We start from the raw sequence: 18,836 nt of genomic DNA on the forward strand, positions 1-18,836 counted from the left end.
TGTTTACCGCATATTACAAGGTCTTACAACTATTCTGATGGTCCTCTTGTTGGCACGTCGTAACCTGAAAGAATAGGGATTGGTAACCGTTAAAAGACCACTGGTAAAACAGCAACCACATATTTGATATCAATGTTAATTACATGAAGCCTTTGGAGGAGGCTTTCATGGGTAGTTCACCAAATACATTACGTTGGGAATCAGTGCTGACTTAATCGAAAGTATTGTAACGACATTGTAAACATCGAGAAACCGGCATTTCGAAATAACACAAGTGGATGGTTCGAAGGGTAGCGGGAGTCTTCCTGAACAGCGGTCTGCCGAGTATATGAGGAGCCGCATCGCCGATAGTAGTCAGTTTTCAGTGCAGCGAAGTAAAGTTCGGAATATTAGCGCGAAATTTAAATAAATGTAGTAAAAAGAAATATCTCTAGTAGTCGTGAGTGATGGTGTTTCGTAGTAAAGTGTGTAAATAAATTAGTTGACTATTTTCGATTGTTTTAATTCACACCTAACGAATAAGAAAAACGCTACAGTATCTATAACAATGCCTTTGCAACAATTAGAACTAATTCTGCACACAAGAAGATGAAGGCCACTCAGTGGTTACCAAGAAGAGGAACAGGAGATAGATTACTTTGCCTAAACGCAAGGAACGTATTGCCCAGAAGAAGAAAAGGAGTCTTAGGTTAATTAACAATATTGTGAACCCAAAGAGTGGGTATCATAATCCCATCTTTTGCAATAGTTTTATTTAGAGAAAGTCTTACATAGCCTTTAATTGAATAAAATGTGTTGTATTTTAACCTTGTATTTTGGTCATCTTTAGTGAAGTTACAATACTTACTTCTTAAAATAAAACTACTTTCTCATGCAAAAAGTGTCGAACTTCCGCCCTTTTAATTAGATCTTCATTAGTGCTAGAAAAATCCGTTATATTAAATATTGTATAAGATGTTTATTATTCAATATAGAATGTGTACTTAGCTAGGAGAAGAATCCAACAGATATACAAAAAGATATCAGAAATATAAAAACATTTACCTTATTACCTTAAATTACTTATTTACTTAATTTACTTATAGTGCCACATTAGTTTTAAACCCTAAATGGCGCAGTCGGTAGGATATAGATTTTTCACGGTTGGATTATCTAATTGATTTTTATAAAGTAGTTTATTCTCTATTATTTTTAAAATACTCACGACCTATTTAAAAACTTAACTTATACCTACATGATATGACTTATTTTCATTAAAATAAATTATTTTATTTATGTTTTCTTTTTTTTTTTATTCCAGTGATGACTCCACCCCTGGCGCGATCCGTATACCTGGAATTGCAACGAGCCTCGATACCCTGAAGAATAACGATGATGGTTCGATGGTCGATAGTCAAGAAGACTCCCAAATAAAGAGGTACCTGCTCTGCCCCGGCATGTGTCGGGTCGAGGTGCTCAAGAAATTCGTTAGAAACAAGTACAACGTGGATACCAATCAGTTTTTTGTAAGTATCTTTCACTGCGTGCGTATTCACTGCATGCAATAAAATTTGATGATGGTGGAGTTTTATTGAATATTTTTTTGTTTGTTACAGATTGATTTGCTATACAAAAGAGTTCCTTTACCAGACCACTACACATTAATTGATATCGCATACATCTATTCATGGCAAAGGGTAAGTTTCTTGTAAAAGTTATGAAGGTTTTAACCTTTAAACATTAAATTGCTCAGAGTGACGACCTTGTGTATTATACGATACGAAATCTAAAAAATATTGAAATGAGCTCTTTCTTAGTACTCATTTAAAAAATTGACATTAATAAAATGATATATTTGTCAGGATGATCTGTAGATCGTGAAGTAGAAGAAAAATATGTACTTGCTCTGTTTATTGATTTGTAACACTTCAAAGATGTTCTGTACTTCTAAGCATCGTCAATATTATCACTTTGTCATTCAACATTATTGATGTATTGTTTTAAATTATGTAAATAAGGGTGGACATACGCTCATAATTCTTGCAAGTTGTTCTACTTGGCCGCTTTAATTTCTCTACCTGTAGGCTATAACAGAAGAAGATCTTCCACAAAGGTTCATTTAGTTAATCTTTCATTATTATAAATATCAACGGTTCGTATGACTTTTATTCAATCGTCAGGCACATAAATTTCATTAAACTTTCTTTTCACTTTTCTCCACCACTCCAAAGTGATGGTCACAAACCAGATGAGAGTGACCTGACAGATGTAGGATATTTTGTACTTTTTATTTTGCCCTGCACATTCATCGGTAGCGTTAACTATTTAAATCTCGCGCCAGTATTCCAAAATTTACTAAATCAGAATGCACTTTCGGCAATGCGGCTTCTTATATACTCGACAGAATACTGTTCCGGAAGATTCTCTCTTCTTTCGAGATATCGTGCGGTGTACCACTTGTGTCAGAATGAATTCCAATCAATTGAATTCTAAAATAACGGAGAAGCAGCTAGTTTCTTAATGTTTACAATATCCTTACACTGCCCCCTACCTAGATGGTGTATGTCGATATTGACAAAAGGTTTCGCTCTTGCAACTGGAGCTTTTGTAGAAACAACAATCAACGGCTTGCTCCAGAAAACGGCGTTGGGGATTATAACAACACACCAGAACTTGTTCGCACGTGTAGACCTGAATACCAATTCTAACATGCTGCGAATCATCTTCCAGTCCAGGTTACCGAGTTCGCATGCGAGTTTGATAATTACCAGGCTTCTCAGAACGCCGGCAGGCAACTCCTTCTTTCGAGAACAGAAAGTCTATGAGGACATTTCGGACCTATAAAGCTTGGCTTCTGGTAAGACGCCTCTTTGGAAACCAGGTAGAAGTTCTACAAGTTCTTCATCGGTTATCTTGAGTGCTTGACCGACGCAGCTCTTGAATTTTTTTCGAACTTTTTACGGAAAACTTCAGCTATTCCTCCAGATATTTGTAAATCCTTAGCTACACAATGTACCAGAGCATACTCAGCTGGAGCAGTAAACAAATCTTGCTGCACTTCACAGGTTACGTCCTATCGACTCTTTCGGCCATTAGAACGATGGGCCATGAATGAATGACTCTAGTTGGATTTGCCGTAGCTCAGCGTCTTTGTGATTTTGATAATAAGTCTCTGTGGTGGAATTGAAAATGAAGTCTCTTTGGTTGGAACTGAGGTGTGAATTAAAATAATCGAAAATACTCAACTAATTTATTTAGACACTTCACTAATAAAAAAAGACAATCACTCACTAGAGATATTTATTTTTACTGCATTTATTTACACTTATTTAAATCTCGCGCCAATATTTCGAACTTTCCTTCACTGAACTAGTATCGGCGATGCGGCTTCTTATATACTCGGCAGAACGCTGTTTCGGAACATTCTCGCTTAACATTAAAGATTTGGTACGATGTACTACTTCGGAATAACGGAGAATCAGCTGGTTTCTTGGTGTTTACAATATCGTTACAGTATATAATGAATTAAACATGATCCGATCTCTTGAGGTCCTCTATGGCTTCATACCAAATGTATATATGTACCTGGTTATTTAACAGGTTCTGTATCTCCAAATAATACGTCCATTTTTGCCTTTTGTAACAGCAAACTCCAGTTGAAAAGTGTTGTGTAGGTAGTGTTAAAGCTAAAGCAGTTATATTACGTTTTCCTGTAACTTACTCAATTCCGCGTCTAGATATATTTCACTGCGTGCACTTTCTGCCTTCGTTAGATGCAAACTTCTTTCTAACTTTATTCCATTTATTGGTACTTCAGCTCCTCCATCTTCTATCTTGTGTTCAACCTCATCGCACCTTCTGTAGCCTTTAAATACAGGTGCATGAAAAAATTAGGTTACACTTTTTTTTAAAACACATTTCTGAACTTAAAGAGGGATACAGAATCAACTATGTTATTAGATTTGTAAAATTAATAATTTGTTGTTAAATTAGGGGTAGGAGGTAGATAGCAAAGGTTTCGATTTTTCTTTCGCGAATAGTGAGACCCAGGAAATACAAATATAAAACAAATAAATCCTTGAATTTTATCTATGCATCTGCTTGTTCTGTCCTTACTTAGTGTATTATAGCCTTGCTCCTTTTGACCAAGAGCACATGTTCATCACCTCTTTAATTTTTTTTTAAACTACCTACTGGAATGTCAGCAGTCCCTTTTTTGGAAAGTAGTAATTAAATAGTAGTCGTGTATAATAAATGTTCTGGGACATTGTAAAATGTGTCAGTAGTTTTACGAATTAGCTTGATTTAACCGCATAGGTATTGTAACCATATTGTAAATACCGAGAATGACAAGTGGCACAGCGCACGACGTCTCAAAGGTTGACGAGAATCTTCCGGAACAGCGTTCAGCCGAGTATATAGGAAGCCGCATCGTCGAGAGTTGTCAGTACCGGGATGTAAAGTTTGAAATGTTGGCGCAGGATTAACTGGAAAGGCTCATATTAATCTTTAAAGAATTTTTTGCGTTAATTGAGTTCGATACGCTTCTGGCATTCTTTAACGCATGGATCTCACATTTTCAATATTTCGTGTCCTATTTCAAAATCAAAGGAATTTTAAATATTATTACTGTAAAAACGAGTAAACATTATGTGAGTTAATGTTTGGCAAAAACGCACTCTTGAATTTTCATCATCTTTCTGAGTTCTTAAAATCCGAAGCACATTGGACAACTGTATTCAGACTCGGCAAAGGGATTCTCTGAGAATCTCGGAACTTTCACTTTTTTGCCTAGGTTTTAAGACGTTGTTTCTGGGCGCCATCTATGACCAGTTTAAGAAAATTGACATGGGCCACTTGTACACTCCATAGATTAGTAGGAACAGAACCGATATGTAATATTAACACAATAATCCACTTTTTTGACATGGTAACGTTGCAAATGTTGCCTAATTTTTTCATTTGAGATAGTGATAGGACTTTTTCTCTTCTTATAAAAAAAAACTATTTACCTTTTTTCACCTTTTAACACTCCTTTTCTTTATTTCAGAATGAAGTCATGAAGTTCTTCTTCCGAATCATCGACCAAAGTAAATCCAAACGAACCGACAGTCCTGTCAATACTCTACCTCAGTTTATCACAAGAAACTTCAAACGAACCAAGAGTGCCACTGAACGAACAAAAACAGCATCACCAGAGAAGAAGTCACACAGAAAGTCTGGTGGAAAAATCCATGCAGCGAAACGATCTAGTCATGAAAAGCATAGTCCTAAACCATGTTCTAAACAAAATGAGCAGAGAAGTTTAACTAAGTCTGACAGTAAAACTGAAAATGCTGAACCAGATATAAGTAGGCTCACTTTAGTTGATGCTAGCGAGGAAAGTACTGGAGAAGAAACCAGAGATGAGGTTGTGAAGGTTGAAAAGACCAATGACAGTAGTGTAAAAACTGCAAAAGTGTGTGAAAATAAAGTCAAACCTGTAAAAATAATTTTAAGCAAAACTCATAAAGACGATATAGATAGCAAGAAATTAGATAGAGAAATGTTAGCCAATGGATGTGATGTTCCTAAAGACTCATCTCAGATGGAGAGTAGTGATTCTGTGGTAACCAAAGTTGAAAAACCTGATTGTTTCGATAGTGAACATAAAAAAGTTGATTTTCCACCCATCGCAACAATAAAGAAAGAGCTGTTATCACCTGATTCAGAAAAAAGTGATAGCAGGCTGATTCTAAAAGTATCAAAAGATTTCATGGACAATGTTAATATTGGCTCTCCAAAATCTCAATTGTTTTCAAAACCAGTAACAAAAAGCTTTACAAGTATTACATTAAATAGAAGCGAGAACGTCGAGATAATTACCAAAATCCAACCGTTAGCTAATAAAGATGGACATGCTATAGGGCATCATATTATTAAGCAAACAATTAAAAAAGGTTCTAAAATGAAAAATAATAGCCCTAAAAAGATGTCTCCCAAATTAAACATTCCTACCCTAGTCATAAAGAAGAAAAGTATGAAAAAGAGATCGCCGAAACACGACGTTAGAAGGGCGATGCCCGATTTGAATATCCAAGTTAAACCAGTTGAAGTGAAAGTGGAACCAGAAGATTTAGAAACAGACAAATCTAAGTTCTTAGAATATATGAAGCTTAAACCAGTTAAAGTGAAAAAAGAACAGTCAGCGCAGAACGAAGTGCAACAGGAACCAACCGTTCCAAAAAAACAGATTATAATTAGTAGAGCACCTGATCCAAAACTTTCTGGTGGCCAAAAAAGGAAAAACAGTAGTCCCATTAAAAATGAGAAAGCAAAACAGTCTAAACTAATTGACTCAAAGAAATCTGTCAAAATCATTCTGCAAGAAAAGAGGGCTGAGAATGCCAAACCAGATAATGGCTTGCAATCGCTGATAAACAGCTGTAAAATACCGTCATCGCTTTCGATCACTATAAAAGAAGGATCGGATAAAGGATCACTACCTCCGGTGGCTCCCCCTGTCAAAAACTTTATAGAAATATTAAAGTTGCCTGAGGATCCCGGTTCGAGTGAGAAGGCATCCGCTCCTGAAATTAAAACAAAACTAGATTTAACTAAATTCTGTGATAAAGATAGCGAACAAAAAGTCGATGAAGACCTTGCTGAAATAGCCAAGAGTCTAACCGAAAAAATCCCAATGTCGACCACTGTATCTCAAATTATCGGACCCAAGCAAAACTTTGCTATACCTGTTAAAACTAATTTGCCTACTAAACCGCAAATTCAACCATCGCCTGTGCCCGAAGTTAGCAAAGCTTTAACGCAAATTAAAGAAGAACCTTGTAAACAATCGTTCCAAAAAATATTTGAAGAATCATTAAAAAAACCACCTGAGAACCCCAAGCCATGTGCTGTCGAAGAAAAGGCAAGTGCGCCCAGTAATAGCAATAAGAGAAACATCCTCGAAATAGCCAGTGATTTAATTAAAAAGAGTAAAAAAGATGACGAGAAGAGATGCGAAGTGCCACTACCCAAAGTTCCTATTCCTCGACTGCCAAGTCAGAAAGCGTCCGCGTTCCATCAACTACCCAAATTTATTCCACAAACAGTGGCAAGTCTACATTCGACGAGCCTCGGCTTAAACTATACAGTGTCAGTAGGCCAACAAAGCCCAACCAAAGTAATGAAATCGAATGGTATCGTGTCACCCGTAAAAGCCGATGCCGTTCCTGGTGTTCCCGAGTGCAAACCGCCAGTATCACCAATAAACGAACCAAAATCAATTAAAGCGAACTTCAAAGTGCCATCTCCTAGTGTCGGATCGCCCAAACTTCCTGAAGTGTCGGGTTCTCCAAAACCAAAAACTTCTTCCCCCAAATCCTCCCCGGCTGTGAAAAGTGCTTTTGGAGTAACCAATAAACCTTTACCACCTCCAATGGCCCGACCTCCAAACATAACACCACGACCAAATAAACCTAAACCTTCAAAATCACCATCTCCTATATTGGTGCCAAAAACGTCTCCGCTAGCGAGTTCAAGTGGAGCCAATCAAGAGGCCAACGATATCCTTGCCAAATATAACATTCCTAATCTCGCCCAATTAACTGCCAATTATAATATAGCGAATCCAACACTGATGGCTACCAATAATCCAATGGCGGCCTTCCAACAGGCGGTTTTGCTGAAACACTTTGAACTGCAAAATCGGCAAAATTGGTTGAATATGAATCAAGGACCGCTGATGCAGTACGAGAAGTACCTGGAGAGTCTCAATGGAGGCATTAATGGTTCTCATAGTCATACGTAGTAATGAGTGTGATGTTAACGCCGGTTAACAGGGTTTAATGTAGTAAGGTCGTTATGTTGTTTTTTAGTTTTGTCTTTATTTTTATAATATCAGCGGAAGTTTATAGAGGAAAGACAATGTTATAAGTTTGCAAAGCTAAATAGAGTGGCTATGTGAAGAGGCTTAGGTCAAGATGGAATTGTTTATAAAGTGGTTTTCACAGCTTATTAGAAACAAAGTGATTGTTGTATATTATATTTAAAAAAAAAAAACTATTGTCAATTGTGATCTTTACGTCTTTAAAACCGTTAATGATTTTTATTAGTTTAAAGTAAAATATACTTTGAGTTCAATTTTTTCTGGACTTTCTGTTTATACTAAGGGATTGAAAGCACATAAGAGATACGAAAAACTGTTAAGTGTTTATTGTGCATAAAAGTCTGATATTTTAATAATTTAGTCCATTTACTACAATATCATTGGTGGTTCAATTAAGTCAGGGTATGCTGATGACAATTTTACTTATAGCCAAAGTAAAACTAGGGCAAACCTAGCACGGTATTGCACTTTTACAGTTTAATCACTTTTACTTTTTGATATTGTGAAAATTTTAATGGAATTTTTAAGCCTCGAATCCAGTGTAAAAGTGTTTGGTTAAAAACAATATCATAGCAGCAAAAGAGTGCAATTTTTTCCAACACAAAAAAATTTTCATGAAATGTTCATATGGACCTGGGTCGGCAACGGCTTTGTTTTCCAGCTAGAGTATATCAGCGCTGAAAGAAATGATGATATTGTTCTAAAGAATTGTAAAAAATTAAACGTATTTTAATTACACATGCCCTGTGATGAATACCCCATGATTTACATTTTTTTTTAAGATCCTCCACAAGCGTAGATATGGATAAAGTTATCCAGCATTTTTTGAAAAAATAGCGTCACATTTGTTTTGATTATTATTCTTTTAATATTTAAGCTTTGGACTTATCTAGATGAGGTACGTGAAATCAATTGAATTAATTTATTTTCTCAAATAATTCGACAGTTGTCAAATATTTGTTTTCTTCTCTGCTCATTCTAAGGCTCCAAATATTTGGTGATTACTAAATCTCATAATGGTCCAGTTCAGTAATCAAGAAATGACAAATATGCATTTCGATTACGGAATGGCTCTGGGTAACGTTCGAAGAGCATGATGGTGATCGATTTCCCCAACGCTTGCTACCTAATGTACAAACTTTCATCAACATTTACGCTCTTTTAAAAAAAAAATCAACAATTGAAAGAAAAAACAGTCTAAGTTGACATATCTTAGCCTTTGATGCAACGCCAGCACAAAGAGCACATAAGCACCGCTTACATAGTTGGCAATATACTCAGTGCTCTTGATTTACTATATAATTCGTTGTAATAAAGGCATGCAGAATCCGAGTCATCATCAACGTTTTGCGTAAAAGCTTTCTTAGGTTCGGCATCACATTCATCATAAACAACAGTTCACTTCAACTGATTTCGAACTCTAATGCTCTTGCGATTTTCTTTATTTTTTTTTTGTTTTGGACGGACTTAACTTCGTAAGGAGATAACTGCTAAGCTGTAAGCCAAATAACTGTCTCTTCGTACTTTTTGATCGCTCCGTAGACCTCGCCTTTAGAAGTGGAGAAATATAATTTAGCATAGTTTCATGGGTGGTAAACGATCTAGTGATGATTTGACAAATACTCTCGACCTGGACAGAAGTGCCAAGAATATCTTTTGCTTCTCGCATTTTCCATGGTTCATTCCAACCAAAATCCTATGGTTCTCCCTGCTTTTAGCCAGGTACTCAATTTCTTGGTTGTAGTATGAATGGTGGCGGCAGACATAGGCAGCAATATGACTCCATTGGCGTTAGCAAACTCCAGCACCTCTAAGTTCTGGTGGCTACTGTGCCCATTTAGGGTCAGAATAACTTTTTTTGTAGCATTCCAGGCAGTACATCTGGCAAAATGTTTTATCCATTTGAGACAAATAAATCACCAACCATCTAACCAGTATTGGATGGTTGGTGGAACAGTTGGTTGGAACTTGAACCTAGCTTCAAAGTTCCTGGCAGTGCACTTTCTTAGGATAATCATCTTCTTTTAGTGCTTTCTTGGGAAAATCATGGCAGGTGGAACTAAATTACCACCTGCATTGGCACGTACAGCGATAGAGACATGCAGACCTCGTTCTGCACTCTTTTAATGCACCAACTTGTTTTTTTCCCGTCTGGGTAAATATTTTTGCTGGCTTTTGGACAGTGCCAAGGCCCGTTTCGTCCATATTGTAAATTTTGGTCGGTGAAATATCATTATTAGTTATCAACTTTCCTAAAAGATCGAAGAAACTGAGGCTTATTACAAGCCCTTGCTCTTGCGGAGGAAGTGGCTTAAGAAACCCTTGATGAAATGGCAGGGTTGCGCTTCCTAAACCTTTTTAACCAATCCCAGCCTGCTGCAATCTATTAGCAAATCTGATATGCTAATTTTCTTACATCAGTGATGATAAATCTAAAGAATCTTTGTTCAAAATGAAGTATATGCTGCACTAATCGTTGTTCTATGGCTACATCAAAAGTAGGCTTGAAACGATCGACATTTACTGGAACATACTTGAAGTGACAACGAAGGATGGCCTGCGGCACGTTAAATGCTTTAGAGGCCTTTAGTCACCCCATCTTGGGTTCTTTGACGCTTTAAATAGCCCTCCCCAGGCATTCCTGTGACCAAGAATGACGCATAGACAGATCTGCTAAGCATCCTGAAAAATAAATACTATTTTCAAATATTCTTACTCACTGTAAAGAACATCAGGGTAACTTGCTGCCCTATACCTTTAAGGTTATGTGCATTCTCTTTCAGTATTTATAAAGAACATGAATTAGAAGCTCATGTCAAATTACTCAAACACAACAGAAAACTTACCTGATACAAGTTCTTTGGCGCAAATACTTTCTACACAATAATATTCTCGAGCAACGAAAATAAACACACGCACACAACAGCCAAACAACGCGACCTGGCGGTCACGGAAATTTTGAGCGATAACGCCATCTGGGAGACAATGTGTAGATTACGTTTTGCGGCTTGTGGCGCGAATATTTAAACGGATACTAGCCTAGGTCAACCAAAGCAAACTTTTTTAATATATGTCTGTGACGGGTCTCGTATGCAAAATAGCATACTTAACAAATAAAGAACATTCTAGTTTAATGATAAAAACTACATATATATGCTACACAATGTCATACGTGTGTATTTTTGCAATCCTTTTCAGATTATCTTTACTATTATATTTTGAAAAGAACATCTTTGGAGATCTACAGGGTGTTTCAGAACTATGGGATCAAACTTCTAGTGGTTATTCAGTGGAACAGTAGAAAATATTTTAGTATAGAGACCCATGTCCGGAAAAGTATGACTACGGCACTTCAGACGCGTTAAAATTTAGAAAGACGATCAATTGCCTAAATAGTATTTTGTGCATTTAGTTTTTGCCTTTTGTACAACAATTGTTCAAAATGTCAATGTCAATGTTTAAAAATTTTATAGCTGATGATTTTTAACGATTTACCGGTGCTTGTGAGTTGTTATCTTGAAAAACAATCACAGAAATTATTTTATGTAGCTGCATTCCATATCGACTTAGTCGTGCTGCCTTATTTATGAAGTTTGCAAAAAATTAATTGTTGCTAGTGGAAAACTTTACCAATCAAGAATTTGGCGGACATGCATTTCCTATCTATATATATCATCATACCACTCGGGATAATATCATACTAATATTATCGCGAACGACAGCATCCCGGATACAAAAAGCTTATTGCTATTATCCAAGACAGGCATGTTTAAAATCAACATGCATAATACTGGTGTTGCTCAAACAGTAATAGCAATGTCACATTGCTAATGATATGAATACGAGTAACGCTTCCGTCTGACGGGTGCTACACGAGCTTTATCCTTAACACTTCCTTATAAAGTTCAAGGATTAACTGCAGCCGATTATCATCCTAAAGTTCAATGTTGTCAATGGCTTCTTCATCATATCGCTGCACAATCAAATTTTTTACGCTGTGTTTTATGGACCGATAAAGCCCCTTTCACAAGAAGCCGTATTTGTAAAAGTCGAAATAGAAAGAAAAGAAAATTCCCATGCAATTTTTCGTAGAACACATCAGCAACAACGTCTGTCAACGCATGGACAAGCTAATGTTGATAATTATTTAATTGAACCATACCTTCTATCAAAACGGTTACTAGGACCTATTTACCGGGGTTTTTAGGAGGAAGTTCTGTCAAAACTTCTTGAAAGTGTTCCAATAAACATTCGACAGCAAATGTGGTTTTAGGATGATGGAGCGCCGGCTCACTTTGCTGTACAAGTACGTGAGAATTTGACTCAGCGGTCTGGGCACCGTTGGATTGCCAGAGGTGGAGCAGTGTCTTGGCCTCCTAGGTCACCCGATTTAACGTCGCTAGATTTTTTCCTGTGGGAACATTGTGTGGAAGTCTTTCGTCTATGAAACTCTAGTAGAAACTTAATTGGATGAATTATAGCAGCATTTGAAATCATTCAAAACGAGTATCAAATTTTTAGTCAAGTTCGACGAAATCATGTGCAACATTTAAATCGATGTATTCAGGTTGAAGGAAGACATTTTGAACAATTATTGTGATGATATCAAGTAGAAAAGGCGAATTCACCGTCTTTCTAAATTTTAACGCTTTTTAAAGCCGTAGTGACACTTTTCCGAACATGGGTTACATCCATAAATGTTTTCTACTGTTGCACCGAATAACCTCTAGAAGTTTGATCCCATAGTTTTGAAACACCCTGTTTATTACAGGTTTCTCTTGTACTGACGTAATTATTTCTTAGCATGACATCATGTATGTAAAACGAAAACGGTCTAGAATCACCAACTGATGAAATGGACGCAAATACATAACTCTAAAACTGCATATAACTTAAGACAGCTCCTCTGATGGTAACTCAAGATACTCGCAAACATGTACGAGTACATCACAGTTTACACTCGTGGATTGGTTTATTGGATGTTTTTTTCGTTCTTCTGGAGTCTGATTCTAACATTTTGTGACATAAACGAGGTGTGAATTGAATTTATTATTTCAGAAACCCGTCAAGTGTCAAAATTATAGTTTAGAGACAAGTAAAGAAAACTGTTTCATTATAAAAATAATTTTTTTAAAGGGTAAACGTAATTTTTTACTGAAAGTACTTATATTACCAAGCGTTTTTATGAAAACAAAATTTTTTTTTCTTGTGGTACCTAAACAATTTTTTTTTTGAAAATCGTGTACTTAACGTGTTTCTGCACTAAACGATAATATTTTTTGTTGACATATTGAAAAGTATTTTTTTTTAAGAAGTTTTTTGGAGTAATTAGGAAATAATGTTGTCAGTTATTTATATTGCAGCATTTATTACTTTTTTTTCTATTACATTTTATAGATAACTACAAAAAAATAGTCTTAAAACCGCGAGTAAAATACATCTTAAAGCTTAAATTTAAATCTCTTCAATGGGTTGTGGTGCATCTCTATCTGTAGTAAGCCATTCAAAAATCCGGTCATAAAATGCCTCGTAGCCTGCAAGGTAAGGTTGCAGTTTTTTAAATCTCTTATTTTCTTGATGTTATGTCAAATTTATCAAGTCATCAAGACTCATGGAGCCAATTTTTTTACCTTTCCCTCTGGATAAGCTACTTCCACTGGTAAGTTTGGAGGATTCGCAGTCTTCCATGTATTCACTAACTACTACTTTTCCTTTGGTTTCTTTACTATAGAAGAACTGCTTGTAGGTAGATATTTTAAAACTTTCTTTTTGTGCTTGTGGGATTCCTCTGCCATGACTGTCAAGAATATGTGCTTTTTTTGTAATGTGTTGGCCACCATTTCTTGAAACTAAAGACTTCTGACGTTTTAAATAAGTGAATCTTAAAGCGGTTCTTGGTACCAGCCTTTAAAATTAGCTCAACGTATTGCTCTGGCGTGTAGACGCGATCCACTTTTCTCAACATACGCTTTATACTTCCAAAGTCGCGATCACATGCTGAATAGGAATGTCCTCTGACTGGAAAGTTGTGTGTTATTGTAGAAAACCTTTTCCTGTAACAAAGATTCATTAAAAAACGAGTAACTGTATGGTTTTTATTTTGGCCTGAGGGACCATCGCTGAATAGAACAAGGTGTTTTACAGTTGCAGGTACTTCAGTGTTGATGTAGTTTAAAATCATACTACAAACTTCATCAGGGGATTTGTTTGCTTCCCCCTCATGATATACGTGTAGCTTTGACTTATTAGTTTTCAGACCATGTATACTAAAGACATTTACCCAAAGTTGACGCATATAAAATATTTCTTGCACGGGAATGTTTGGCAGAGGCATATTTTGCATAAAATCAAAGCACAGGAAACAAGTAGTATCATCATCTTTATTCTCTGATGCAGCTTTCAGACTTGCATAGAACTTTTTTGCTCTTCTCTTATGAATGACTAACTCTGCTACTGCAAACCGTTCTGCAGTGTCTTTTAGAGCTTTATCTTTTATCTTAACATTTTGACTCTCGCAGAAACTACAAAGGTCAACTTGAGGCCGCCCGAATGAATAACCGAAGTTTTCCTTGAAATACATATAATAATAGTTATATTTAACTTCATTTCCCACATTTGGTACATTCGTTTAATATTCAAATGTGCATCTAGATATTTGTTTGGCTTTCCGCCATAGTGCATCTCTTTTACATCAAATTTGGAAATATGTTCATGGATGCGAAAACAAACCGCTCCAGGCTTAGCATTTCCACTTTTATTTTTACCTCTTTTATCAGTTGGCGTTCCAAGGTTTTTTCCAAGTAGCTGACAGATTCTATCTACCCTGTCACGTGAAATTCCGTGTATTTGCAAAAAACAATTTTTACATACAACATGTACTTTTACATTGTATCTATATGTAACTTTTCTTTTAGATTCTAGATGTTCTTCGGTCTTTTTTCGTCTTCGCTTGACGTCTTCGACTTCTATCAAAGTTTGTAAATAGGTATCTTGAAGATCCTTGGTTTGTAGTAAATAAAATTTATGCCATGTATCATTATATTTTGATTTATTTCTAAATGACATTTGTTAGCACACTAACAAGTTATTCCATTTGGCTTAACTTTCTGAGGAACTACATTATTCTTATAGTTTGTATAAGTCTCACTTTTTAATCTAGCATTGCGCATTTTATTACGCTTGTACAAATCCTCATGGGTTATTCCAGGTCTTCTTTTAGGCACAGGTTCATCCTCTTCTGAACTCCTTAACATAACTGACCGAGCACTGACACTATTATTATCATGCAGAACTACATATAATTACTTTAAAATGATTATTATTCACTTTACGTAACGTTCAGGTACACCGACAAACAAAGACTAATAAGAACAGCACAAAAACAAACGCCTGGCAGCTAATAATGGCGGCCATGTTCGGTTAATATTCGGTTTGGCGCAGAAAGCCGTTAAGCGACATCACTTGACGGGTTTCTGCACTAAACGGTATAAATATGGTCCGTATACCCCTTATACGGCAACGGCGTTTGCCGGGTTTATGCGCTAAACAATGCAACTATATTCAAAGGAATTTTTTCCGTTCGTAACTCATTTTTGCATACTTTGGCGCTTGACGGGTTTCTGAAATAATCGATTCAATTGTGGTCTATTATTTTCAGCAAAATCCCCCAGGCTAAGACTTTAACAGACCCATTTAAGAAGTCTTCAAGAAGTGGTTTGGGGGTACGTAAATACCATTGACTACATAAATTGCCTATTCCATAACTGCGGAACTCCAGCTTTGCCTATTGGTCTTTCTTTTGCATTTAAACACCATCTGGAAATAATATTAAAGTAATTTTTTACTGGAGAATGTAGTAAGGTAGAGCAAACCGGTGTACAATAAGTAGTTACCCCATTTTGCCCTATGTCCAACTTTTCGCCCAAACTGTAACAGTTAGTTTTTGTTGTTTATTTTCACAATCCAAGTTTTTTTGTAATAGAAACAAAAAGAAATATTAGAAAGAGGTCTACCCATGTCACAAAAAATATTTGTACCAATAATAATGCATTACGATACTTACATTGAATTTCATTTGAACGCTATACATTACGACATGGTATGACAAGCACAAGCAAGCTTCACACGAGCTCTGTGTAGATTGTCGGTCGAAATTCCCGTGCAGGAGTCGGAGACACATCTTAGATACTATATCAGATCATATTCGTTAGATGGCGACACTTAGTTCTGCCAAAAATGGCGGCCTACCTCGTTTCACTCACCTTTCCCCTAAGTGAAGTTATAATATTATTAATTGTTTTAATTATTCACATTGATTTTACCTTATTTGCTTGATAATTAACGATTGATCAATTGTTATATGAAATATGTACCTATAATGAGAACATCGAATAAAGAAAATAGATACATTTCGTATTTCTTATGGTTTCAGAACTTATCGCAATTAATCAGGTTAATCTAGCTCCTTTTAATTTAACCAATCCTTGAATATTACAGTTATTTCGATTAGGACCATAAAAAGCATAAATTGTAAATTTAGGTAAACGATTTATAAAAAATTATTCCTAAACTTAAATTATTAATAAGATTTGGAATTTTAAGAGAATCTCAGGAAATGTGTAAAAAAATATTGTATAACTAACGATTAGGAAAATATAGAATACACATCAATGTTAGATACAATAGTAATTTGTATTAGCTTAAATTAATACATACAACTAAGTTACATGATCGTCCCTAACGAAATTAGGTAGAAAAATCAGTAAATCTAAAGAAATATTAAGATTTAGGGTCGGAATAAAAATTATAATTTTAAAACTGGACTGCCAAATCGGTTCCTAATAGCTATTCTCTAATTTATATTTGTTAAATTAAACTTTATGACAAAATATGATTACATAACGCGTTTAATTTAATAAAATGCGAATAAATTATTATTCATTTGCCTCGAGTACGCCTATATTGTATAATTTAAATCAATTATTTCACTTTATTGATATTATTGTTATTCTTTGCAATTTTACTATCAAAACAATATTATTAGTGGTCTCATGAGAGGCCGTAATTGCAATCGAATTTTATTTAAATTGTTCTTGTATCTATGAAACATACCGGGTGGTGCGTCGCCGAGCGGAACATAGGAAATCAATTATTGGCTTCCCTGTACCGTTGATTGAATATTTGGGAAGATACGCAATCCTGTGTTAAAAAGTGTACCAAGTCGACTATCGGATTGCCGTTCAGTTTCGTGCACCGTGTGGTGCTGCCGCAAAGCGTCAAATCTAGGAACGATTTATTTTAGCTGCGTGGACTTGGTTTTTGGCTTCTTTGAGTCAGGTTTTCAACAACGCTGGAATCTCCGGTTACGCGGCCATGTTGGATATTTTTTTAAGATATGGGATGATGCTGCCAACTATGTTTTTATTATTTTTTTTGAACATACAGCACGGTGTCATTTATATGGTGGTCAAGTAATAAGTGATATACTTAAGGGTGGAGGCATATTGAAATTTCTTAAAAGTTAAATTTTAAAAACAAATAATTACTTAAAAATTAATACAAAAATATATATAAAAAGCTATTTTTACAAAATTACCAACAAAGTTTAATATAAGTTATAATTCCAACAAACATTATGTTTCCTCCATTTTGTGTTCAAGAGGGTCAAGTTTTTAAATAAAAAGCCCGTTGCACTTAATTAACTAAAAACTAATATACAAAAAACATGTGGAACAAATTTTAAGATATAAGTAGGTTTCACGTAAATATTATAAAGAATAATTGAAATAATTTATAAGACTTAATACCGATGGTAATATAACTTCTTGATCATTTTTTCTTGATAATTTTTTGTAAAAAGTAACCCATTTTGTCACGTGATTTAATATCTGAAAAATTGTGCAGCGTAGTGAGATCTATAAAGTAAGGGGTTGTGAGTGAGGATGTTAATAGAAATAAAAAATAGGCCACATTTTAAGTTTTAAGCGACACAGGAAAATTCTCAATTACCGGTTGTTACAACTATACTTTAAACTATAAAAAGATACCTAGTGACAAAAAAAAACATTTTGTTTAAAGACCCCGCATCACGCCTATACAGGACATCAATAGAGATGGTATAATTAGAGGACAGTTAAGCAATATAGTGTCCTTTTATAATAAAATCTAAATACTTCCTAAATTTTGCAAAAAACTGAAATTTGGCAAAATCATTTTATTTTTTTCTGGCGTTATTTCAAAATATATGACAAAAGTATTTATTAAATGAATAAATTATTGTGACCACTTTTTCTCGCCTATACGATAACACCTTTAAATTTAAAATACGACGTTCTGTCTTTAAAGAGCCATCATCAACTTGTTTTGTTTTTCTTTGTCGGCGCTATATTGACCATTTGCAGTTGACGACGCGGGAATCTTTGGGCGCCCGGCCGTTTTGTTATTTTTTTAAGACAAGGGCGATGATGATAACAGCGCTTTTATTTATTTTGTTATTGCCGATATTTAAATGCGCTCTGATCTCGCATAAATAACTAGATAAATGTGGTGGTCAAGTAATGTATTGGAAGGTGCTATCTCTTACAACTTAAATTTTATTAACAAATAATTACTTACCAAAATCCTTTTTTGAGACAAAAATAAATAAATAAAAACAAAACAAAAATTCAATATGCTTTTATTTATTAATTAGAAAATTAACAAAAATATTAAATAAAGGTGGTGATATAGGTAGGTTTCACGTAAATATAAAGAGTAAATTCAATAATTAAAGATTTAATATCTATATACGGTACTACAGTTTTTTAGAGTCAATAATTGTTTGCAAAAAGTAGCCCGTAATGTGATTTTTGACAATACGGGTTTGTGAAACCAGCCAATATCTCAAAAACTGTGTAGGGTAGTGAGATCTGTGAAGTACACTTTTTTTGGACAAAAATATTGAAAAACAGATACCTTTAACTGAAATTAATATAAAAATAAAATCGCAAAA

At 35.1% G+C, this 18,836-nt stretch overlaps 1 protein-coding gene across 2 annotated transcripts in view; it reads left to right on the plus strand.

Annotated features, from left to right (window-relative positions):
- Positions 1–8,104, plus strand: part of LOC126738807 (polycomb group protein Psc-like) — a 274,309-nt gene extending 266,205 nt beyond the window's left edge. For both annotated transcript variants that reach the window (XM_050444249.1, XM_050444248.1), the window contains 3 exons: positions 1,301–1,505; positions 1,596–1,676; positions 5,030–8,104. In XM_050444249.1, coding sequence (XP_050300206.1) covers positions 1,301–1,505; positions 1,596–1,676; positions 5,030–7,768 — 3,025 coding nt within the window. In that variant the 3' untranslated portion in view covers positions 7,769–8,104. The remainder of the gene's footprint in view (positions 1–1,300; positions 1,506–1,595; positions 1,677–5,029) is intronic.
- Positions 8,105–18,836: the final 10,732 nt, after the last annotated feature.

This window comes from Anthonomus grandis, chromosome 7, assembly GCF_022605725.1.
Source record: "Anthonomus grandis grandis chromosome 7, icAntGran1.3, whole genome shotgun sequence".
NCBI lineage: Eukaryota > Metazoa > Arthropoda > Insecta > Coleoptera > Curculionidae > Anthonomus > Anthonomus grandis.